The 26,054-nt window shown below is 44.2% G+C and overlaps 1 protein-coding gene across 26 annotated transcripts in view; it reads left to right on the forward strand.

Annotated features, from left to right (window-relative positions):
* PARD3 (par-3 family cell polarity regulator) overlaps window positions 1–26,054 on the forward strand; it is a 614,608-nt gene that overhangs the window by 87,036 nt on the left and 501,518 nt on the right. For 19 of the 26 annotated variants that reach the window (XM_023631920.2, XM_023631918.2, XM_023631922.2 and 16 more), the window contains exon 2: window positions 22,870–22,971. In XM_023631920.2, coding sequence (XP_023487688.1) covers window positions 22,870–22,971 — 102 coding nt within the window. Of the gene's footprint in view, window positions 1–8,618; window positions 9,136–22,869; window positions 22,972–26,054 lie in introns of those variants that run through there. The other 7 variants (XM_070255177.1, XM_070255181.1, XM_070255186.1 and 4 more) reach the window with 2 other exon arrangements.

Genomic DNA, 26,054 nt, shown 5'->3' on the forward strand with positions numbered 1-26,054 from the left:
TAAAAACTGTTTTATTAGTTATGATAAGTTCTTAACTAGACTGAGGAAATGGAGAATGAAGGCCTTTTACTCTGCATGTTTCTCACTTACGGATCCATCATACACCCAGTAGACCTCAGAATGCCTAGAATCTAATAAAATAGACGGAAGAAATTTGGTCTTTGATCCTGAATGCATCGCGGGGGTCTTGTGTTGTCTCCGAGCTAAGGTCGAACTTCACTTGTTAGATGTCAGGTGCCCTCGGGCTGTGGGGGGAAGTGGGGGGAAGTGGTAGTGAGCAGGCTGGAGGGATGCGAGGAGGGCGTGTGCGTGGGGGGCAAGGTTGAATGCTTTTGTCATATGCCATAGGGAAACCCACTTTTAATTGTCAAATAAGAGAGTGTTTAACAACAGGCTGGAAGAATTTTATTCTGGCAGCAGTGTGTGCGATCAGGAATGGAGAAAGAGAGACCAGGGAAAGAAAAAATCTAAAAGGCTTCAGAGTGCCCATAAATCATCATGTTTATAAACTTGAGTGGTTTTTGGTTAAAAAAAGCAACACAGCAATGTCTCTGAACAGACATTTCTCCAAAGAAGATATACGGATGGCCAATAGGCACATGAAAAGATGCTCATCATCGCTGATCATCAGGGAAATGCAAATCAAAACTACACTAAGATATCACCTTACACCCGTTAGAATGACAAAAATATCTAAAACTAATAGTAACAAATGTTGGAGAGGTTGTGGAGAGAATGGAACCCTCATACACTGCTGGTGGGAATGCAAACTGGTGCAGCCACTATGGAAAACAGTATGGAGATTCCTCAAAAAATTAAAAATAGAACTACCATACGATCCAGCCATTCCACTACTGGGTATCTATCCAAAGAGCCTGAAGTCAGCAATCCCCAAAGTCCTATGCACCCCAATGTTCATTGCAGCATTATTTACAATAGCCAAGACGTGGAAGCAGCCTAAGTGCCCATCAACAGACGAATGGATAAAGAAGTTGTGGTATATATATACAATGGAATACTACTCAGCTGTAAAACAGAACAAAATCATCCCATTTGCAACAACATGGATGGACCTTGAGGGAATTATGTTAAGTGAAATAAGCCAGTTAGAGAAGGATAATCTCTGTATGACTCCACTCATATGAGGAATTTAAAAATGTGGACAAAGAGAACAGATTAGTGGCTACCAGGGGAAAGGTGGGGTGGGGGGTGGGCACAAAGGGTAAAATGGTGCACCTACAACATGAATGACAAACATTAATGTACAACTGAAATGTCACAAGATTGTAACCTATCATTAACTCAATAAAAAATAAAAAGCAACACAGCAATGTCCCTTGTTGCCGTGTTCAGCCTTGCTTCAGTTAAGTGATTCCGACCTCTTGACAGAGTGGAGGCGGTGGGTCCCTGTGTTTTCAGCCTCAGCTGTCCGGAAGGACAAAGCCAGGGGCCTGGGGGGCTCACCCTGCCTGCAGAGGGAGGCGGGTCCGAAGGCAGTGCTTTGATAACGTTGCTCAGGGCCAGCCGAGCAAATGAGAAGATGCCACGTGAAACGTCAGAACCTGCAGCTTTCCCCGCCGGCCTCCAAGGGGGATGGAGCGGACACCCCTGCGGCCGGGAGCGGCTGCTCCTCAGATGTGGCTTTGCTCTCCAGTCTGCAGGACCCACCCATCGTGCGCCTGTCATTTGGTCTCGGTTCCTGTAGGCATGCGAGCCTGGGACTCTTGCATGAAGTATCGTAAACTTGACTTCCGAGAAGGCTGGACTAGCCACCGCGCTGTGTGAAGTGGGAATGGATGGTCTGGTTCTTGTGGGCTCAGGGGATAGTTGTCGGTTAAGGGTGGCGGAGCCCTTAGATCTCGTACTGCCCCTTCATTATTACCGATGGGGAAATGGCCAGAGCTGTGAGGTGCAGAGCTCACGCGGCTGGCTATGGGCAGCACAGGGCCTGGGCTTGATTCCCAGTCCACAGACACTCGTGGAAAGCTGCCCACCCCTGAGGGCTCTGAGACGCCCTGTGGCTGGAGAAGCCCCGCCTAGTCTGTGCTCAGGGAGGAGAGTGTAAAGACGCAATGCTGGCCTTCCCTACGCAAAGAAGAGAGAAAAGCTTCTGTTTTAGGAAACCAGTAGCCCCTCAGTATGAAAATAGTTATGACTGAGATCTTTAGGATAAAAGCTTTAGGAAGTTAGGCTGCATCTGGCTCAGAGGTGGTTGATTTTTGAGGGTTAAATTGAGGCAAAAATCCGTGAGGTGCTAATTGATTACCTATGTTGACCCTTAAAGCCGAGAAGAACTTGGACCAAATCTCAGTCGAGGGAAGTTTATGCTTAGATGCTGCATTTAGCTGTTCCATGGCTGAGAACAAAGGATTGTTTTTTTTTGACTGTGAGTGTACTCAAGCAGTAAAATCAGCCTGTAGGAAGCAACTAGCTGTAGGTGCACTAGAGAATTTGCCCATTCGCAAAGCGCCTTGTCACTCAGCTACAGTGCTGGCGCCAGGCGGTGGAGCTCCCGGGCTGGTTGCACACTATCATCACCTTGGTTTCTAGATCGTTGGTCTGGGTTGGGGCGGCGGCCAGCGACCCAGGTGTCTGATAGAGTCAGGACTGAAAGCCGCTGGTGTGCACTCGTGCTCGCTTGTGAGGCATCGAGACGCTGGATATTTGGCCCCTAGGAGGGTGCATTTGACAGTGTACAATACTAGTCTATGCAGTTAACGAAGCGGCGTTTTTGAAAATCCTGGCTAATAATAATGGTGACTAATACTTAGTAATGATGAAATGCCTTGAGCCATTTTAACTCCTTTAAAGGTTTAGACGCATTTAATCCTTTTAACTACTCTGAGTTGGGTGCTCTTGTTACGCACATTTCTCAGATGAGGAAACTGAGGCAGAGAGAGGGTAAGTAATTTGTTCCAGCAAGGTCCAGGGCCTTCATTCCTAACTTGTGGGCTCTATTGCTTGTGCTCGATGAGCTAACGCTTCCTTCCTGTTTATGGTTAGCAGAAGCCATACAGCTTATGGAGCTGGTTTTAAACATGTTGGCATTTCTACTGCTTGGGCATTTGCTGCCTGGCACATCTCTGTCCCCTGGATTGTGGGGCTCAGTAGACTGTTGCGTGCAGGAGTTCTCCTGGAAACCTCTGCTGCCATTGCAATGTGCCACAGCGAGGCTGGCTTAGCCCCAGAGCTCTTCCCCAGCCCTGCCTCCTACCCTTTGGTGCTTTGTTTTAAGGATCAATAATACAGCGTAGCAGTAAAGGAAAAAACAAAAATATCTCACGGTCTGGTCAGTTTTCTGATTTGTGGTGATTTAACTAATATAAATATTTTCACTGTAGAATTTCCTGTGGTTCTATGTGCTGTGCTTACTGTGATGATAATCAAATTATTTTAAATATTTTATTGAGATGAAGAACAGAGCAATTATATATAATTTAATTTTTTACTAACAACTTTAGAAACTTACCAATGCATTTAGAAATACTTTATTAGCAAATGTAGAAATGTATGAGCTTTTGAAAAAAACTAGTCATGTAAGAGAACTGAAGTTAAATAAACAACAGTGCCTTCTCCACCATTGCAAGAGAATGGATGCTCATAGAAGTGTCTAAGAATGGGCTTGATTTGGAGGGCCTTTTTAAATGCACAGTGACAGCCATGATCATGATGCAGCTTTCAACTGCACTGTATTGAGTATTTTTTTCCCCTTAGAAAGTGTTTTGTATGGAAAAGTATTTTAAACAATATAGGATTAGTTTTGCAGCATCCTCAAATTGCCTGTTTATTTTCCCATGAACACATAAGCTTATTCTAGCTTCTGATTAAACTGTCCCTGTGCCAAATGTGAGTCTCAATTAAGAATGCCTTTTTGCCTTGATGGAAGGAAGAACTGTTTCCGTCTCCCGAGAGTAGGAGGCTCTGTGCTCGCAGAGTGCTCTCTGCTGGCAGCTTTGGGTTTCAGTAGTAGTCACAGGCCCATCACCGTGTAAGTGCAGAAGTAGGAACTGGAGCTTGAGAGTCAAAGGAAGTCCCAGCCTGACTTCCAGCTGTGGGGGCGCGTCGCGTGTCCTGGAGCTGCCACATCCCCTGAGGAGGGGCCTCGCTGGCTGCGCCTCGTGTCCCTGCAGAGTTGCCGAGCCCAGGGCCATCAGTGCCTGTGCTGCATCACTGTGATCAATGCTCGAGTGTATTTCAAAACACAGTGTACCAGCATAATGTAAAATTGATGAGGTGGTTGGGTTTTTTCCCCAAGTAGGGAACTGGCTGTGAAAAATGGGAAGTTTAAAAGTTTTCTGACATAATAAAGCTGAGATTAATTGTTACGATCTGATTGATACCTAATACATTTTGGTTTAAAAAGAGTGTTTAAAAGTATTCGGAGCTGAAAGAAGCTTATCATCTTATCTGTGACAGACACTGACTTTAAAATTTGAGGAGTCAGGCACCATGTTCCTTTAAGGGGGAAAAGCCCCCCAGAAAGTCCTAACAGGCATAATGACTTGGCTGAGTGTGTGTGTTTTAGCTGTCATTGATGACTTTTCCTCTTAAGGTTTTGTTGGATTCATGGGAATTAAGGGCATCTTCCACCCCTTCAGCTCAGTATGTGTGTTTGGCAAGTGGGAGTATTGAATGGACACCCTGCTCTCAGCCGTGCTCTGTGAAGACGATTCTCTATTTTGGAAGGGGATTTTAAAAATGTGCTGTGATATCCCCAAGGCAGAGGCAAACGTGTTTGAGATTGAGGCCTTACACAGCGTTTGGAACATGGGCAAGAAGACCTGTGCGGCGAGCGTGAGGCCCACTGTGTCCTGACAGGAGGCGGGAGGGGGGCCCACAGGCGGCAGCCCCACACTGAGCGTGGAGTCCAAGTTAGCGTGCTTCGGTAACCTCGAGTCTGCGTACCCTGGGATTACGTAGCCAGGCCTGTTCTTCAGTCCTGACTGGTCACGATGCCTCCGTGGATGTTTCCTGTGATTGTAGCTTACGGTGACCCTGTGTGAAAACATCAGGCCAGTTCACTTGTTAAAACGTAGAGGAGGTAAATTATAATGTGTTTTGTGTGTAGGTGACGTCCAGGGGAAAGTGCAGGAGTGCAGGGCAGGATGGTGGGGGTGAAGTCTTACTTATTCCTCTTTAGAAAATAATAGAGCCAGTGCTTTCTAGTGTTAGAGTTTATATAATTGCAACTTAGTATATGCTTAATTGAAGGTATCGGTGTAACCCAAATATACGTGCTTTTCCTATAACTCAGATTAGCAGTCACACCTAATGCTTTCTGTGTGTCTTCTGTAGATTCTGAATCAACCGACTGAGCAGATCTCTTCCTTTCTTCTGTAGTTTTGTCCTGGTCGGTGAAAGCCTGGACTCTGACAACTCTGGGAGATGCCTGTCCAGCAGTGTCTGTGACTGGAGATGTGGAGCCGTGAAGCCTTGCCCCCCCTGCTGACCCTGCGAGTAGCTGGGCTCCCTGGGCGCTTAGCCTGTCGCCTCTGGGCACCTGGCACTCGCCCGGAGCTCTCCCCTCACAGACTCCTCATCTCCGTCCAGCTCAGGGGTGTGGGGCTGCCCAGCAGCTGCGATGGGGCTGGAGGGAGTCAGGTTCCTTCCCGGTCCTCACGCTGCTCTCCTGGCAGGTCCGGGGCAGCGCTTAAGCATTCCTGCGCGGTTAGCCTCCGGTATTTTTCTTCTTTTCACGTGGTTTGCTTTACACTCTATTCTTTCCACAATTGTTTGACTCTTTTCAAAGACAGCGTGCAGATAGAGGAAAGAAATTCCTCACTGTGAAGATCAGAATTCTGTTATCTTTGGAATGCAATCTCCTCAGCTCTGGAATTGAGTTCTTTTGGTTGCCATTGGTCTTTGTAAAGAGTGTGATATTTCTTAAGATTTATGTATAACCAAGTCAATTTTGCTTCAAGAGTGTATTCCTTTAGGTAAAATTTTTCAAGGGCACTTTGAATATTCGGTGCAGATTTAGAATAATCACCTCTCAAGATAGTTATATTGCCTTTCTGGTATTATGCAGCACAAGGTTTTATCAAATGCCCTTTAGTTAGTCTGAAAAGTGTTTTCTTTTACTTCATAACGTTGTGGCTTCTCGTTAAATGAGAGTGACAATCTTTAAAGACAAGTTATTTTAAATTATGATTTTGCTTTATTAAATAATATAGAACACCTTTATGACTTTAGTGGTATATACTTGTATATCTTTAAGTTTTATTTTAGGTGAGTTGAGAAGAATTCTTGACACGGTACAAAATGGCATAATTCCCAAGGCTATTTTTCTTTCAAAAGTAAGAAAGAAAAACGAGGGTCAGTAATCCACCTTATATTTATTTACCTGAGGAAGAAATTGTTTCCTAACACAACTTGCACCAAGAGCTGGAATTTTGTTGCCAATTTTGATGTTTGTGGGTACATACAAAATAGAGACAAGTTTTTGCAGGAATGTCAGATGATTATAATTTTGTCCTAATTGGTGAAAGGCCCCTAGGGGACGAAACTGGGGGCTTTGCCTCAAAACATACTCACTAGACCATTTGGGCTTTCCCTCTCGTTCGGCATCATTGATTTTCAGTAAGAAAGGCCTTTTACTATTATATTACACGTAAGTGGATGTGCTAATTACATCGTATATGCTATGTTCATTACTCAGCTGTGATATGAAGGATGAAAGTCTTGAAGTTAAATTCTTTGTCCGCATCTCAAGTTGGCTTGACGTGTCCTAGTGTAGAAGATGAGGCAGGAGGGCTGTGGCGATGTGAGATGCTGGGCAGGTCTAACTGAGGAGGTGGGCGTTGCTCCTCTTGCACTCACGTGAACACGTCTGGCCTCAGCTGTCAGACGAGTTTTCTGTTTCCCCTGTCTAGTCTTGTTGACCTGCCGTGTATTTTAGTCTTTTGATAAACAGAGCTGCTGCAATACCTAAATATGAGGGCATATTTAAGGAACTGTTAAACAAATTTGAGGAATGAGAGTTTTATCCAGAAAGGCTATAACTTAAAAAAAAGGAGGGATGAGGGGAGAATGTAGCTCCAGGATAATCACATAATCCTTAAATTTTAGAATTTTAAAAATGATTTGGGGTCTTTGAAATGCCTTTTTCTCTCCAAATCTCAAATCGTGGGTTCTCTTTTGCCGCTTCTGCTGGTGACATATTACCTTGTTTTTATAGTTGTTTAGAACAAATGTGACATTGAGATGACCTTCAGGTTAGGGTTGAGCCCAATGATTTTCGCAGAGGTCTGAGTGTCTGTGGTGGCCCTGCCCCAGCAGGGATCTCACATGTGGCCGGCACAGCTCGGTGTATCACGGTCCTGGGGAATGCAAGTGAATACAGTCAGACAAGGGCTGCGGTGTGTGCCCTGTCCAGGCTTCATTCCCCGGTGTTCAGACACGCCATGTGTGTGTTGGCCCCCTCACCTCTGTCCTAAGATGTCCCTTGATGGAATGAAATAATTCCTTCATGAAGTGTTCTTTGTCCTCAGTGTTCTCTGAATTTTTATAATTCCTCTACCACTGGTTGGCATTTAATTTTGATAATTGGGTATTGTTAGTGAACTTTGCAGGTACCCATGGCTTTCCTCCCAGAATTGACTGACTTTAAAGTCTCAGAGAACGGGGGCCTTATCCTATTCCAAAATGCAATTACCTTCAGACTGAGTGTTAAGTTCTTCATTGCCTGGGAGTATGTAACACGCTGTCCTGTTACCTCCAGTTGTTGTTAGTGTGTAATAAGTGTAGAAATGCTTTTATTCGTTAGGAGCCTCCCTGTGGGTGTTCTTCCATGTCCTTGACTATTCCTGCCGGCAGGAATCTTCCGGTAGTCTGGGTGAGGCTGCGGCTTTTCTTCGTGCCGTGTGCTTTTCTCCTGTGTGTGGCAAAGAGATGGTTCTGACGCCATCACCAGACTTGTTTGGAAAGCTGTTCCAGGTGGAGGGTATCTACAGAGCTTAGAACTCTGCTACTGCGAGGACACATGTGTATAAACATGTGTTTCACAGAGAATGTTGCAAGGAAGGTTAGGTAGTTTTAATTTTGTATTGAGTTTTCAAGCTCAAATTATGGTGGTCGTGGGAATGGTTGTCTTATTTCCACTTAGGAAAGGAAAGCTCCCTGGAGTGGGTGCAGCATCAAGGACTGGTTGGGCGGTGTACGCGCCTCTGAGGTCATCCAGTCCCCGCATCGTTACACAGTAGGCCGTGGCTGCCCACAAAGAGGAAGTGACTTATGCAGTGTCAGGCCGCTTAGCCCATAGAGCCATTGAATTGCCCTTTTTTGTGGTTACTGATAGACAGGATGTGTACCCACTAGATGCCTTTGTCATGAAAGCTCTGGTTTCTTGTTGCATTTACTGTATCTGTGCATCTTTAAAGCTTCACAGACTCGCTTTGCTCCTGTTTTGTCGTGTCCCCACACCCGTCTGATAAGTTTATAGTTACAAGTTTTATTGCTGTTTGAGGTAGCCCATTTCACACTTTAATTACTAGTTGTGTAATTATGTTTTGCATGAGTTCCCATAGAGCTAATTTGTTTCTTTGCTTCTGCACATGATTTTTATCAGAAACTTTACTTTTAAGTATGCTACAGAATAGTAGTAGGAGAGACTGGTTGTATTTGTATGTGTTGGCATGGGCTGACTAGCTCTTATCTTGGGGTCTGTGAACGTGCGTGTATATGCCCTTTACCTCCCTGTCTGTGTTGCTCCCTTCCCTGCTGAAAGTCTTTCCTAAAAGCTGGTGCATGTTCCTTGCCTGCAGAGATGGCCGTGGTGCTAGGACTCAGGAGCGCTGTTTGGTCTTTGGCAAACCTTTTGAAGATACCATCATAGATCCTCCCTTGGCTGATGGTAGGAGTGTCTGGGAGGAGAAGGGAGCCCCACCTCTGGCATCCGCAGTCGTGAGGAGACCTTGGGAACTGGCCCCTCCACCCTCCCGAGTGGCTGTGGTCTGAGCCACACTCGAAGCACAGCTGTCTGGTGTCCACCGCCTTGGGGCCGCACTTGTGATGTTGTGGTGCTGTGGAACTCTGAGCCGGACCCCCCGCAGCGCAGAGTGTTCTGGATTTGAGTGTAGGGGCCAGGGGGTCCAGCTGGGGAAGTGTGTGCCCAGGCTTCCCAGGAGGAAATCGGAGGTAGGTGCGAGCTCTCTGTCAGAATCCGCTCTTTCCTCACGGGCTCCCCGCCTGTGTTGGGTTAGGCGTAGTCCTGAGCCAGTCGTGTTTAGTATTGCCAGGTGTAGGGAGTTAATCATGTGTTTTTAAGCAATTGCAGATAATTTCTTGAAGAAAAACTGGGAGATGATTTTGGATTAAGTGATATGAGGGGGAGTGGGAGAGCAGCTGTGGGGTCAAGTGTCTGTTGGTTTGTTCCAGAATTCTGAGCTTTTTAGAGCTTATCATGTTTCCGTGAGGTTTTCTTTCCAGGTCAGAGAAACTCCTTTCGGTCTGAGCCGGCCTCTCTTGTTTGCTAGTTGGAGAGTGAATATGAAGGGTTGGTGCTTCTTTGGTTGGGCTGGATAAGTAACCTCAGGAGTCTCTTAGGTGCTTATTTCTTTCGTAAATACTAGGAAAACATTCAACGTTTTAGTCAGCTTTAAGAGATCTCACACAAGAGTAGTTACTGTCTGGACAGCACGTGAGCTGCGGGCTGCCGAGGCCCCAGGTGGCCCTCCGCCCTGAGTCGTCTGAGTTCCTACTTTAACCTTCACTGATTGTTTTTCCTACAGCTTTGAATCCAGCACTGCCCGGTGCATGACTGGAATGAAATGCTTCTTAAATCTGTATTTCTTTGATGGGTACCATGGAATAAAGCATTACTTCCTCATACTGAAGTTAGGTATTATATGGGTTAATACTGGTGGCGGAAGTTAATATTGATGGGTGATATATTTTCATTATTCTTTTTTTGCATTCCAAGCAAAAAAAATTAAATTAAAAAAAGAACTTTATATTGATCAATTTTTCTCTTCCAAATTTGTCCCCTTGACAGACATGTTTGATCCCCCTGCAAGAGGCAATGTGTCAAAAAACGGCATAGCACGAGTTTAGAAGCCGGAGTGATATCTGAGCTGAAAGTCTCTTTCCTCTTCAACGTTAATTACACGTGTGATGATCTCAGACAGGTTAAATTTCCTGTTCCTTAGTCCTCTCAGCGACAGATGGAGCTGAAAACATTCACCTTTTGTTATTTTCATTTATTTTTTTACACATTATTTCTACAACATGGTGCTTTGTTCTTTGTTCTATGCTAAAAAAAAGCAAAAGGTGATCATTGTGAAAACAGCCACATGTAGATGTGAGTGGCTGGCAGTTGGTGCCCACCGATGGCCCTTTGTGGAGTAAGAGTGAAGGAGTGGGATGGATCAGGAGGAGAGCACAGTGCCAGGTGTCTGCTTTCACGGTGCTCGTGGTGGCAGAGCTTGTAAGTAGAGACTTTGAGCTCTGGAGCAGAATATCTTGTAGGTCCATATTGTCTTTTAGGGACCGAGGCCTGATATATTGCATATAGTTTCCCTTCCTTTAGTTTGCTGTCTACTGGCTCCTCAAGTCACAGTACCACCCACCCCCACCCCCTTGCATGTTCTTGCCTTCACCAGGGCAAGAGTGGGGAGGCTTGGGCGGCCAGTGAGCTTTTGTCCTGCCCTCCTTTTCCTGGGTTATAGGCAGGTCTGTCTAGGCTTAAACTCGCTTCTGCCTGGCATTCTAGGCCAGCGATGCTGGGGACTCACGTCTGGGGGTGAGAATGAAGGTGTCTGTACTGGAATTTGGGTTCCTTTTCATTGCAAGGCAACGGTATCTGATGTCTTCGTTGCCCACCTCTAAGACCTTGCCTGGAATGTCAGCTAGAATAATCACACAGTGGTCCCCGCACCAGCTCTGGGAGTCAGAGGATAAAGGGTGGATGAGGGGCGTTGATCCTGACACGGCCCAGCACGTCCGCGGCATTTCTTTTGGCAGTTTGGAGAGTACAAGTCTGTGTTTGTTGATTATAGTCTCTGAGAAACTCTTGCTTAATTTTTTTCTTTTATCCAATAGGGTGGTTATTTTCATTTATTTTTTTTACACATTATTTCTACAACATGGTGCTTTGTTCTTTGTTCTATGCTAAAAAAAAGCAAAAGATGGTCCCTGCCTTTGGGGATAACAAAACAGCACACGTATACAAGGAAATAGGCTATTAAGTGATAAATATGTGGTCTAGCTAAATACTTTGGGATTGAAGTACATTTTACAAAGGAAGTGGTTTTTGATCTAGGTTTGGAAAGGTATATACAATCTGGGTAGTTGGAGCTGTAGGGAGGAATGTGTTCCAGATGTGTGGAAGAGAAGGAACGAAAACATTGGGATTAATTAATTCATCGAACCCATATCTATTGAGTGTCTCTTCTGTCTCAGGCCCAATTCTGGGTCCTTGGGGTTTATCAGTGAATAGAACGGTTGACGACCCAGATACGGTAAGGCAACGCTGAGGCCTGCCTGGAGGACCGAAGGACTGTGATGGGAGCCATGGAAAGCCAGGGAAGGCACCCTTAGGAAGAGGGTTGTGTGCTTCACCAAGGATGTTGGATGTTGACCTTTAGAATGTAGTGAGTCACTGAAAATGACTCATGTCACAGGATGGTGACATGATGAAATGGTATTTTGTGAAGATAGGTACGGTAGCAAGATGCAGGACAGGACTGAGAAATAGGAGTCTAGAGGCAGTGAGATGAGTAGAAGGTAATTACATTGTTGAGGACAGAGGTGAAGGGAAGGAGAAGGAAGAAATGAATTCACTAGTTATTTAAGATGATAAAATTTAAAAATCATACATATGTGTTTGTTATGGAAAATCAGAAAATATAGACAAGGACTGTCATTGTGTCTAACAGTTCTTGCCTCTTGTCTGAGCCTATAGGTAGCAGTGTCTTCAGCTAAAGATGAGGTGGTACCTTATGTAGTATTCTGTGCACATCCTTTAAATTGCTGTGTAGTGCTTCCCTGATTGGACGTCTCAACCACTTGCTTGTGTTGGATGTTTCCTGTTCTGTATTATTGTTTATTAAAACATCTGATTTAGTATATACATCTTGACCTTGTATGTGCACATTTTAAATTCCTGGGTCAATGTGTATGTTCAGTTTTAAGCATTTTGATTCATGGGACCAAATTCCACCTCCCCACACGTGGCCCCCGCCCATCAAAATGTGTGTGACAAGAACTCAGGAGCAGCATCTGAGAATGCTGGCTTTGCGTACTCTCATGAACCTGGGGTCACTAGACTTGTTTAAATTAATCTGTTTTCCCAATTTGCTATGAAAAACTCCAACAGTGGTTGAGAGAGTCCTGCAAACTACAGCTGTGTCAGTTGACCTGTGGTTGGATTTGGTGGGTGGGAGGTAGGTAGGAGAGGGGAGGCCCACGATGACATAGCCCTGAAGTAGGTCCCTGCTTCGTCTCTGCTGTGGGCTGTGTCTCTGCCAGTGCTGTCTCTCTCCACATTCCAGTTCCTGCCCTGAAGGCCTCCGTGGGTGCAACTGCTGCCACAGCACTCCTGCCCTGGGCTCTGGGGCTGCCTCTCTATTCCTCAGCAGGGGCAGGGGCGTGGCTTCCTGCTACTGCTCATCTGTGGGTTGTCCCTGCCCCGCCTCTATCGTGGTCTGGAGTAGCAACCCTTACATCTTTGTAAGCAATTCTGTACGTTAATTTCCCTCTGTTTAAAATACTTGGGATGATCTGTATTTTCCTGGTTGCTCTCTGAATGGTAGATATTCATTCATATATATATAATATGGTATTTTAAAGTAAGTAGGAGGGCTGACCCGATGGCACCGCCGTTAAGTTCGCACGTTCCGCTTCTCGGCGGCCTGGGGCTCACCGTTTCGGATTCCAGAGTGTGGACATGGCACCGCTTGGCACGTCTTGCTGTGGTAGGCATCCCATGTATAAAGTAGAGGAAGATGGGCACGGATGTTAGCTCAGGGCTAGTCTTCCTCAGCAAAAAAGAGGAGGACTGGCAGTAGTTAGCTCAGGGCTAGTCTTCCTCAAAAAAAAAAAAAAAAAAGTAGGAGACAGCCTGACACCATCTAAACACTTCAGTGCACTCTGCCTAAGAATAAGGATGCTCCCTGACATAGCCACAAAACTGTCATCATACCTGGAAAACTAAGAATAATTCTCTAGTGCCGTCTAACATCAAGTCCATATTTAATCTTCCCTGGACTGTTGCCAAGATGTCTTTTACAGTGATTCTTAATTTTAATTTTTAAATTTTTTTTACCTCAACAAGGATTCAATCAAGACTTGCAGTTTGAATTTGGTATGCCTCCTTAGTCTCTTTGATCTAGAAGAGTCTTCTGTTGTTGGATTTTTAAAAAATGACAGTCTTTTAACATTTTTCTCTTGAAAAATTTCTAAAATCACAGAATAGTAAATTGAACCCTTTATTTAGATTCACCAATTTTTAACATTTCGCTGCATTTGCTTTCTTCCTGTCTCTGTATACACATAAGTAGTAATACTAATTTCTTTTTTTGTGCTGAGCCATTTGAGATTAAACTACAGATACTATGACACATCTTAACCAGAAGTATTTCTGCATTCATCCTCTAAAAACAAGATTTTTTTTTTAATATAACCTCTGTCCAATGATCACATTCAAGAAATTTCTCAGTTATACAATTCTGTCACCTAATACGACAGATTGCTTCACTTGTCCTGGTGCTGTCCTTTCCACATTTTTTCTCTCCAGATGGGGATCCACTCTAGGATCAAACCTTGCACTTACGTATCAAACGACATGGACTTTTTAAAAAAGAGATCAATACAGTTGTGTTGTTCAAAGTGTCACCTTCCACATTTGTCTGATTGCTTCCGTGTGGGGTCATTCAACTTGGTTCTCTATTCCTTGTGTTCATGCTAAAGAAGTAGTTGAGTTTATGACTTGATTAGTGTACATCACAGGAGGATGGCGCTGCCAGTAGGAATGAAGACAGGAAGTTTGTCTTCAAACTTCAAACTCAAGAAGTTTGTCTTTGGGGAAGATAAGGCATATAAGCTTAATAAATTGGAATCAAAATAGGACTTGATGAAAACATTGTCCTATCATCAGTTATTCCCACATGGATGTCCTTTCTTGGTAAGCTTTTAAAGCAAGCTCCTTGGGGGCTTGGCCAGCTCCCAGTGGGATGTGCAGTGACAGGTGGGTGTTTGAGCCTGGAGTGTTGCGAGGGCTCTGGTCTAGAGATGTGGGTTTTGCAACCCTCTGCACAGAGTTTAGATTTGAAACAGCTCTGAGAAAGAGACTGTAACTGACAGTCAACACTGAAATTTACCTATATGGTTATCTCGGGAGATAAATATATGTGTGTGTGTTCATGGTAACCATTTTTAAGATGTAGTAACTAGCATGTGTTTGATTTAAGGTGTGTGGGTGAAAGCATTAAGCTCATGAATTGATGAGCTCAGACATAATACATAATAATACGTGGAAGAAATGCAAAGTATTTCAGCACCCTCCCTCGCCCATTCTAAATCACAGGCTTTGAGTTCTCGAGCTTCGGTGATCCTTGAGCCTCAGGATCACGCGGACGGCTTGTTGAAACACAAGCTGCTGGGCCTGCCTTCAGAGGTTTGGATTCAGCAGGAGCAGAGTGGAGCCCGGGCGTTGGAATTTCTGACTGATTCTCAGGTGCTGCTGATGCTGGGGTGAAATCACACTTTGAGAACTACTGCTTTAAATCATGGATAAGATTAGAACATGTAAGCTTTAGGCGAGCGGTTTTTCAAGTGATGTTTTTTAACAGTCAAAACCTTTTTATTAAAAAAATATTTTACGTACCTCTCTATCTTGCAAACTGTAAAGAGACTGGGAGGAGGGGCTGTAGTGAGAAGAGGACCATCCGTCTGGGTTTGAGAAAGGGCTGGGAAATGACTCGGCAGACCCAGGGTGGAGACCTGGCTGACCACATTTGTTAGTTGTGACTGCTTGTCAGCAGTTAATGCTCTCTGAGTCTGTTTTCTCATCTGAAAATAGGGATTATAAACCCTCCCACCACATTAGATAATGCACGTGACTGCATTTCTAAAATTGTAAAACCTAAAGCAAATATAACTGGTGGTGACTATAGTTCCCATTCTTGCTTTGGCTCTGTCCCAAGCCAGCTGTGTGATAACGTGACCTCTCCGTGGTCACAAAAGTGACGTCAGAGGTAGAGGGCAGTAATGGGCCAGTAGGCTCACGTGTGACCCTGTGAGAGATTATGTGCTAGTTCTGATTAAACCAAATGCAGAAACTTATTTCCTTGAGGTTGGACTTCACCTTTGGTTTCATGCTGGCTTTTTCTTTTTCGATTGACGTGTTACGTGAAGCCGTCCACTCTTTCAGGGAGGCGGCGGGTTTGTGGTTTGCTCTGTGCTATGTTGTGATGGTGAGGTGGTGGTGTGGCTGTCGGGTGTGGCCAGGGATGGAAAAGTGGGGGGCAGAGGAGTTCACTTACCATTAAATATTAGTCAGTCCCCCATGGTGATAGAGGTGGCTATTTTATTTTGAACATCAGCTGTGATTTCTGACATCTATGTTTTCTGCCTTTATTGAGAAGGCAACACAAAAAATCTGTTTAATGTTCAATAGTGTTACTGCAACAAGATTGGAAATGGGTCCTATGGTTTTAATTTAGACTAAAAGATAGGCAATTTTGAAATGGAACTGATTAAAGAGGGTAAAGTCAAAATTGCACGTATTGCGTCTTTCTTGAAAAACTAGTGATTCATTTTTTTAAAAAAGAACTTTAGAATATATTTTAAAAATGTTTTAAGTAAATTGGAGAGCTATTTCCCAAGAGAATCTAGACTGAGGCATAATTTCTGTTAATTGTGCGCTTCTGTTGACTTTAAAAATGAAATGTTTCCCATTGGTTATGTGATTTACAGTGACCTCATTTGTCTTGGCAACATAATTATCCTTGGCTAATAGGATTGACGGATGCTAGACTTTAAGCTCTGTGCCATGCCTATTATTTTCAGGAACTTTTCAAACTGTTTCTCGTCTTTTTGTTTCTCAGCATCATGTGTGTGCGTAGTGAGGTAATACAATAAGGATGCTATGAACAAGGGCAGCACCTGCTCCCGGAGAGGTTACCTTGCCAGCTCTTGAGCCCGATTCTTTTGATATTTACCTCCATATTTCTGAGTAAATTACTTATATTATTTCTTATTATGTTTTGTTTTGTTTGTCGTCATTTTTTGACCTAACACGGAAGATTTGATCCTATATCGCTGCCCCGTGTGTACTTTGCCCCCACTCTCTCACAGCCACTGCTTGAGTTTCTCTCTCTGTCACACACCACACACTTTTTAGACCTCTGTCCCCCAAAAGTAGTTATAATTTTGTTTAAATATTCCACGTTCACATTATTTTCATTATTAAAAGCTGCTCACAGCAGAACCATGTACGAAAGATACCTGGATTACTTTTTCTTTCCTTCACAACTTTTGTGTTTTCTGTGGAATGAATGACGATTTTTCCTTTGGTTGATCTTCTGCGAATTGACAGCCTGTTCCACCCCAGCTCTGCCGGTTGTTACAGTAGCATCTTGGTGTGATCTTCTGTGAATTGACAGCCTGCTCCACCCCAGCTCTGCCAGTTGTTACAGTAGCACTTGGTGTGATCTTCTGCGAATTGACAGCCTGCTCCACCCCAGCTCTGCCAGCTGTTACAGTAGCATCTTGGTGTGTTTAGTTATGTTGGATACTATTTCCGCGGCTTCTTGAAGGCATCTCATTTAGAGCTTCTGGCCTGTTCCAGTCTGGACTGGTCACCTTCCTTCCACACCTGGAGCAGAGCTGACATCCTGGGATCAACCTCACCATCATCCTGAGAGTTCTCTTCTGTGTAATGTCCCCTATTTTTCATGCCATCCTCATTCATGGTTTATTTCCTTGTCTTGTTGGAACACACTTTCCAGCACTTCCTTGAGAAAGCTGCAGAGAGGGTAATTTTTTGGAGACATTGCAGTTCTAAAAAGATCTTTTTTCTACCTTCACATTTTCCTGATAGTTGGGTGAGGTATAGAATTTTAAGTTGGGGACCATTTCTCTTAGGAATTTTGAAGTCAGTTTTCTGTTATCCGGATTCCAGTGTTGCTCTTGAGAATTCAAACCCCTTCTGATTCCTTATCCCTTCCTTGTGGTAACTTGTGTTCTGCTTTCTGGAAGTTCTTTTTTTCAGTCTTCTGTTTGTCTTCTGTGGTCTGATGTGCCTTAGTGTGTGTCTGTTTTCATAATTTTGTTGGGTTCTCTATGGCCCTTTTCAATGTGGAAACACATATCATTCTGGGGAATTAAGTTGAAATAGTTTGTCAGTTTTCCCAGTTCTCTTTTCCCAGGACTCATATTATTCAGCTACTTGACTGGTCTTCTATTTTATTACTCTTTCTCTTTTATCTTCTATCGTTGTCTTTTTTCTTTAACTTCTGGGGAGATTTCTTCAGCTTCTCTATTGGGTTTTCACTTTACTATTTTTACCTTCTAAGAGCTCTTTGTTTGTTTTCCTCTGTTTTTCCCCTTTCTCTTTCCCTCCCTTCTCATCTTCCTCTGCCACCTGGATGTACCATCATCTCTGAACTCTCTCTGGGTATCAGTGATGGATTTTTGACAGCATCTTCTTTTTATACAGCCTCTGTTTCTCTCAAGTTGTGTTTTCTGTTTGCTTTGGTCGGAGTTTGTGGTTTAGTTATTGGCTCTGATTCGAGGGATGCTAACAGTAACAGAGAGCGCAGGGTGCAGACAAGGGCTCAAAACTATGAGCTGCACGAAAGGCTCGCCTGTAGACCAGATTCCTCTGGCCTTTTCTCCTCAGGTGGTCAAGCCCAGGGAAAGGTCTCTAGCCTCTTGCCTGGGTGGCAGAAGCCCAGCTGCCAGCACTCTGGGAGCAAGTGGAAGCAGAGAGCTGGATTTCTCAGCATGCAGTACCTAAATGCTCGTTTATCTCCCCCCATTTTAAGAACCTCTGCAGTTGCTCTGCCTCGATTCCCCAGTTCAGACTCCTGTCTTACCCTCTCTGGAGAGGAAGCTGCCAGAGAACCACTGGGGCACGTGTGTGCTGTGTGGAGTCAGGAGGGAAAGTGGGCCATGACTTCTGAGTAAACAGACGTTCAGCCAATCCTGCTATTTTTCCTCCCAACTTCATTCCTCTGTTCCGAAGTACTGGGTTCCCTCTAATTCCAGAGGCTCCTAAGCTCTCCAGAGGAAGCCCTGCTGCTTCCTGGTTTCCCCACAGTCAGCTTGGGGTTCACCTCTCAGTTCTGCTACATGTGTTACCATCAGTCCATCTGCTTCCCAGCTTCTGGAAATCATGTTGCTCTCGGTTCTCACTGTTCTCTTTGTCTTTGTGGGAATATAGCTTGAAAAAAAAGCATTTATTCTAGTTTCAGTGGGCTTTCAGGAGGGAGGCAGAATAAACGTGTGTCTGTTTGATATGAGTTTACCCTTCTGTTTTTGTCCTCCAGCCACTTTCGTGTTCACAGTTTTCTGAATAAACTCTGCCGCTCCGCCGTGCCTGTTCATACCCTTCCTTCTGCTCCAAACATTCTCCAAGGCCTGCCTTCCTCCAGTTTACGCAGTCTCCTCGTCATGAACCTTTCCTGAATCTTTCCAAGTGAAAGTAATCTTTTCCTCCTCTGAGCTCATAAAGCAGTTTTATGTCTATTTTTCTTATGACACATGGTCCACCTCTTTTTAAAAATGTGTTTATGAATTCTCTGATAAATTTTAATTTCTCACAGTGGGCAGTGATTGTTGCTTTGCCCTCATTCAGTGCTTTGCATATAGTAAATACTCAACGTTTTGATTGACATGGATTTTCAGTTCTCTTTTTCTAGTCTTACGTTTACACATATATTCTCATTTGAAAATTTGATGGAATAGAGACCATTGCTGTAGCCCTGGGTGCAAGCGCAGGGCACTGTTTCTCATTGCAGATACTTTTCTTGAAACTTGCGTGGGCATAAAATATGCATGGGCTGTGTATTACAGAGGTCACAACTCACAAAAGCTCATTATCTTGTTGCATAATGTCGTGGTGCTCTTTATGGGGTATGAGAGGTCTCTTGAAGGTGGGCTAGGAGTCAGTCTTTCATTAAGACTTTACTGTTTCTCTTACTGCATCCTGGAATAGAGTGGGCATCAGCCTTCCTTGCAACTGGCATCTTATCAAATCGCCTGTGCCGTCATTCTCAGCTGGTCTTAGAAATGTTCCCTCCACCTCTTTTCCTTCAGCATCAGGCCAGGTCCCATCTCTGTTCTTAGTCTGGGTGAGAAGCAGTGCTTTCTCGTGTGGGTTTGTCTCCAGATCTCTTCTCTGGCTGGGAGCCATCCTTGGGAGCCTCGGCTGGCCGGGACATGGGCTTCCAGTAGCCCTGTCTCCAGCCACTTGATGGATGAACTTACTTTCTTGCCTCACATGTGATGGATTTTTGGTTGTCATAACATCAGATTATTGTTAGTGTTCAAATCTTTGGTTATTTTAAATGTACACATCCTAAGTGAGAAACACCCTTTTATTTTTTTTTATTGAGTGTTGTGTGTCACGTTTGCTTTTTAACCCAATGACTGGTATACTTATTGTGGAATTAGTGTTTATTGGCATTTTAAAAAGTGGCTTATTACAACTTTTTGTTCATTTATATTTCTAAGTTTCTATAGCCAGGACGGCCATGATTTCCACTATTATTATTTCAGACTTTCTAGTGTAAACTACCACAAAGTGGAGTCAACAAGTATGTTCTAACTTTTTTTAGAAAACAGATTTCCCTGACGGGTTCTTGACTATTCCCTTGAGAACGCAGCAAGTCCTCTGTTTATTGAGAGACACTTGTGTTGATAAAAGCTGCCAGTTAAAATCTCCTGAGAGACTACTATTCTCAGGAGTTGTACTTCTCAGTGGCAAAAATATCCTGCCTGGTTTTTACACTCTTGTGGGAGGAGGTCGTTTTCATGTGCCCAGCTCAGGTCGGATTTGTTCAGTGCAGTGTGCTCCGCTGGGGTTAGTGGTGATTGCCTTCTCTGCTCCTTCTCTCCAAATACTCGTTTCCATTCAGCTTGTATGATGGCGTGGCATTTCATAATCGCCAGCCTGATAAATGCTCCGATGTGGTGTTGTCATGGCTACTTGGCAAAGCTGACCGTTGAATCAGGACCCCTTTGAAGCAAGAGTCAACAACTGAATCTCAGAATCGGACAAGCCTTGATCCGATGGTTGAACAAGTATGAGCCAAATTTATAGAGTATTTCAGGGAGGGGGGAGTGCTCAGCGGTATCAAATTCTGCTGATAGACCAAGGAAGATGAGTCTTGAGAATGGACCATTACATTAAGCAACATGGAGGCTGTTGGGACCTTGATGGACATTTTTGGAGTGTCATGGGGGAAGAAGCCTGACAGAATGAAGTTATGGGAGAAGAATCTGAAACAACAAATCTTTAAAAAATTTTGCTGTAAAGAGAATCAGAGAATTGGTGTAGTAACCAGAGGGTAAAGTAGGGTCAACAGAAAGTTCTGTACTATTATTTTAGTGTGTGTAAAAATAAAATATTAACAGCTTTTAAAGGCTCAAAGTTGACATCTGGGTCCTATTTTCCATACTATTGTGGTTTTCAGGAACATTAACAGTGAGGCTGGAGATAGAGCTTTAACCTGTCTTGGGGGTGTTCTGGTCAGGAGAAGCTTGCAGAAGACAGTGGTGGAGGAGCTTGATGGGAAGGGTGAGCCTGGAGGGTAAGGTGGGCTCCAGGCCTGGGGGGCACTGGGCATGGTGGGGAGGGAGCACAGTTACGCAGGGCTTAGTACAGGCTGTGAAAGGGGAAGTGGCGGGAGAAAGGCTGGAACAGAGCAGGTTCTGAAGTATAGAGTTAAGACGTTGAGAAGATCTTTAGGAGGGACTTTATTTCAAAGGCGTAGCTCCAAATATTATATAAAGCCTATAGGTTATGATCTCATATGGGAGAGTGAGGAGGATCAGGAAGCTTAAAAAACAGTTTATTATAAGCCGCATTTTAGAGGTCGGTCTGCTTCTGTGTCTATAAAAGTGTTCTAGAAATGAAAGTTGATACTTAAGTTGGTGAGGTCAGCCTACAGCTTGCTTGGGGGGAAGCGGAGGGCAGGATGGAGCTATTCCACGTGCCTCGGGGATGCTGGTTAGCGGATACCTTTTCTTGATTCAGCCCCAGGAGATTAATTATTCCTGATTTCCCTTGGAGAGTTAATACAATTTGGTACGGAACTGAAGGAGTAGAGTTTATTTCGGGACTTTGTTCTTTCATGGCTCAGAAAATCTAGAACATGGCAAAATCTGGAGCATTGCTGGAATCACAGCTGCAGGCTTCCTAAGGATTCTCTGGATGATGCAATCAGGGAATCATGCAGAGCGAGGCCCCGTGAATGAAGGGGATGCCAAAGAGAGAGTGTATGTGTGTTTTACAAACTTACTCTCCGTGTTCTGGAGGAACATTGATTTGAGTACTGAATCTGCTTTTAAAGAAGTCCAGGTGGATGAGGATGCTGAGCGACTGTAGGTTATTTGCATAGTAGTTGTTCTGGTAATGTTAATAACTTAGAGAATTGGGGTCTGAGCTGTTTTCTGTGCTGGTTAAAAAGTGTGTTTTTGTGCCTGTTCCATTTGAGTGACTCTTAGGCGTGGCTCTGATGGAGAGTCTCTTAGAGAGCTTCTCAGGTGTGGGTTCCTAGCCCCGCCCCTGGAGAGCTTCGCAGCTATGGACTCCTGGCCTGCCTGGGAAGGCCTGGGTCAGGAGGTCAGGCTAGGGTCCAGGAATCTGTGTCCTAGCTCTCATTAACCTTTGGCCTCCTCCTTCCTAGCCTTTCCTTTAAGAAAGAACTGTACCAAACCCATCACTGTTTAGATTGGAAAAAGGGAGTGTTAACTTGAATTGAACTTTTTATTAGTAATTCTATGTTGTGGATAATTCAGTAGCTAATGGCAAAAGATACAATTTAGTGAGTTTTTATTTGAGTATACAAATGAGAATGATTGTAGAAGTTTGAAAACAACTATGTTCTCTCTTCAAGTAATTTAAAAACAGTTTTATGTTACAGTGTGTCTATGTGTGTATGTGTGGATATGTGTGTATATATACACGGATGTGCATGTGCGCGTATGCACACACCCTGTATAGAAGTGTGTAAGATTTAAAATGAAGTCCTTTGTCTTCCTTCTCCCCCACCCCTACTCCCCAGAGAGAACCACTGCAAATTTGGATGTGTATTTTTTGAGACATTTTTATATGCATATATACAAGTGTATGTAACTTTGTCTTTACAATAATAGGCCACACGCTTGTTCTGGGCTTGCTTTGTTTGCTTGTGGTCTTGTCAACATTATTCTGTGGCAGGATATGTGGACCTGTTTGTAGGGGTTACTTTGAGCCACCAGGGCCTGCAGCCTTGTTTTGTTCAGATAGGCTGTGACATGAGTTTTTCAGACATCCAGTATATGTTGCTTGCTTCTTAGAATATGTCTATGAATTGGCCCGAGAGGATTAATAGAGATTTCATATTGGACAGTAGGGCACCCGGTGTACTTTAGAGACATCAGTATTTCTTGCACAGAGAGTTTTGCTGCTTCTGCAGTTCCTCTCACAATAGCACATCAGCATCTGGGCCAAAGGAAAGTATGCAGTACTGACTCCATCATAGAGGAAGAGGAACATTGACTCTACAGCACAGAGAGGGAGCTGCTTGAATTTTTAATCAATTGCAATATTGTTGATGCAGTCGATTCTTTTTTATGGGTCGGAAGTTATCCCAATTTAAATTGTTGCATTCCCTTTTGGTGATGCTAACTTGCTGTTGTCGATGCTTCTCTTCTTTCGTACAGGATCCAAACTACTGGATACAGGTGCATCGACTGGAACATGGAGATGGAGGAATATTAGACCTGGACGACATCCTCTGTGACGTAGCAGATGATAAAGACAGGGTGAGTTCAAGTCCAGGGCAAGCTGCTCTGAGTGCATTTTGTGAAGACTGGGGAGGGAGAGGGTGGGGGGAGTATTTTCCTTCCTGTTATAGATACACACATTTTAAAGAATGTTTGGGCCACTCACTCAGGGCCTTTACTTTTCTGAACCTCAGGGTATAATGATTTTCTTGATACCTGGGATAGAAAGCTAAGTTTTGGAATTTTAAAATTGCAACTTTTTAAATGGCAATACCTTTAAAAGCTTTCCATGCCATTTTTCTCCCCTTATTAAGTTAACCAAACGTAACATCTTTCTTGACAACTCAGATCTGTCATTATGATCACCTTGTATGTTCAGTGTGTGACATACAAGGTCTCTGAATTTTGATCCCAGTGCTGGCCCATCACAACAGCTGGCCTGTGCAGTGCACTGCCTGGCTACAAAACGAGTGAGTGCATCCCAGCATCCTCCCTGTGTGTGGCTCTCAGGAAGCTACCTGCCCTCGGTGTTCCCCTTGGTGTGGCTTTCCTACTGCAGCGCTGTCTTCAGTGGAGGCTATGATTTTGGTGCCGTGAGCGTGGCGGCGCACAGCACAGGCCCTCAGTGTTAGCTTGCACCCACCCTTGGTGCGTACTCCATGAGGGAATGAGGAGGAGGAGGAGTAACTTGCACATTTGAAGAATTTGTGACAGAATGTTTGGCTCTGCATAGAGAAGTCAGCAAATTCTTTATTGTGATGAGGTGATGAGGCTTGAGCAGCCTTTGGCCACACCCTCTCTTGTGTTCAACTTGTAATGAAATTACACAAGGGCTCACAGCCTTGTATACAATTGTGTTATCACAGCTGTGTGATAGCACAGGCCCTGTTAAGCCAGCCAGGTTGCATCATGGCGTTGGAAGACGGTAAAGTGGTCCAGGGCTCACCCTGGTCCTCCTGGGGAGCAGTCTCATCACTGTCTCTTTGCCTCATCCTCCAGTCCGCTCGGCTGTGTGCTGGGGAGCATTCACTCCTACGGTTCTGACAATTAGCACAGTGCTCAGACTTGGTGGATGTCTTATATGTTTTCTTGAAATATTAAGGAAAACGAAAATTGTGAGGTATGACATGTTGTGTAAATTCAGAGATATTTGATTGACTAGCACCTGCCGTGGTGGGATTTGTCTCATGTAGCTGCTGTGGTCCAGGGACACATTGTGCCCAAACTGTGGAACTTTGTGCTCATTTATGATCTGCTGCTATTTCTCTTGGTGCCATTGCTCCTTTTGGGCTGTTCAGTGAGCCGGGAGTAGGGTGGTTCTCAATCCTTTTCCTGTCGTCCATGTGAAGAGCACCATCTAGAGACTTAGTGTATTGTGCACTTCAGCTCCAAGGCTTGAACAACGACAGCGATTTATGAAGAATTTAAACAGGTGCCCTTTCCCAGCCATCATATTAGAAACAGATGACCTAATGTTGTATTGATCTTTCAATATTTTCCTCTTCTCCCTTATTCTTCCTTGTTTTCTTTTCTTTTTTTTTTTATTTTGGTTATTGTTTCTTCTATAAAAATGCGATAGCTCCTTGTGAGGAAAAAGAAACATATAACGAAGGAAGTAATCACCTGTGACGCCACTGCTGCCCGGAGCTGTCACTGCTGGTATTTGAGTGGGCTTTGCATCCTGACTCTTTTCTTCAGATATAGACACACACCTTTTCTTTTATGTTTTTTTGTCAGGAAGATTGGCCCTGAGCTAACATTTGCTGCCAATTTTCCTTTTTTTGCTTGAGGAAGATTGTTGCTGAGCTCACGTCTGTGCCCATCTTCCTCCATTTTATGTGAGGTGCTGCCACAGCGTGGCTTGATGAGCAGTGGTAGGTCTACACCAGGGATCCCAACCTGCAGACCCTGGGCCACTGAAGTGGGGCGCACAAGCTTCAGCACTGCACCACTGGGTGGCCCCCACTTTCTCTTTTAAATAAAAAGGATTGAATAGTAGCCTGCTTTTTTTCTTTAGTTGATTATAAGTATCTTTCCATGTCCTTTAACCTTAGCTGTGCCAACACAGGCGGGTAGCATTTCGTGTTACCACTTTCTGCACTGTGTTTTTGTACTCGTTCTGGCACTTAGGTCACTGTGCAGGAAGCTGAGCTGGCGGCTGTGTGCTCTCACCGTTGGTCTCTGCGCGCTGAGCAGCAGTGATGGGCTCCCGGGGCTGCTTTCTGATACTGTACAGACTTGGGTCTCCCTCCAGTTGCTACCTCCTCCTTTATATTTTGACTTTGTGCCTTTCATAGTTTATAAGGCTGCCGCTGAGCTATGCCTCGTGTGGGGTCTGCGTGGAAGGACCTGTTGTGAACTTTGGGTTGCTGAGTGAGTGGGACTGATGGGCTGTACACAGTGCTGCTGAGAACGCGGAGCTAGACGGGCTCGTTCACCTGCAGCGCCGCGCAGCAGTGCCCTGCGGACGGTCCCTGAACGCGGATGGCTCTGTCTTGGCTTCCGCCTTTCACCCCCAGTTGACATGTACGCTCCAGTCAGTCACGTTTTGAGTAGGTACAATACTGACATGTAGGTGTTCAGCAGTACGATTAAAAGAAATCTTTTGAAAGGTGCTGAGACTTACTTTATGGCCCAGTAAGCGGCATTTTTGTGGATGTTCCTTGTGTATGGAAAGTAGTGTGTGTTCTGCAATTGTTGCATTCAGTGTTCTGTAAAGATCAGTTGGGGTGGCTGATGGTCTTGTTTAGATCTGTGGGATAATTTGTTACTCAACAACTAAAAATAATGCACTTTTCTTTCAACACAATTAACTGTGACATCATACAGAAAAGCCAAGGATAAGGCAAACTGATCTCAAATAGTTGCATATTAAAATCATAGGTTACTTAATAAATCATGTTTTAGATTTTGTACTCTTGTGAAAATTTGATAATGATGAATCTACATCTTCTAGAATCTTTTATTATATTTCCCGTACAAGTTAAAAAATCCTTTCACCTGAGAAAATGTTTTAAATATTAATAAATGAGATAAGTGTTTAGATAGTTTTATATCATGCAGATTAAATTCAGTTTCCAAATAGAAAAATGCCAGAGAATACAGTGTACCACAGACCGAGA

The sequence above is a fragment of the Equus caballus genome, chromosome 29 (assembly GCF_041296265.1).
Source record: "Equus caballus isolate H_3958 breed thoroughbred chromosome 29, TB-T2T, whole genome shotgun sequence".
NCBI classification, from domain to species: Eukaryota; Metazoa; Chordata; class Mammalia; order Perissodactyla; family Equidae; genus Equus; species Equus caballus.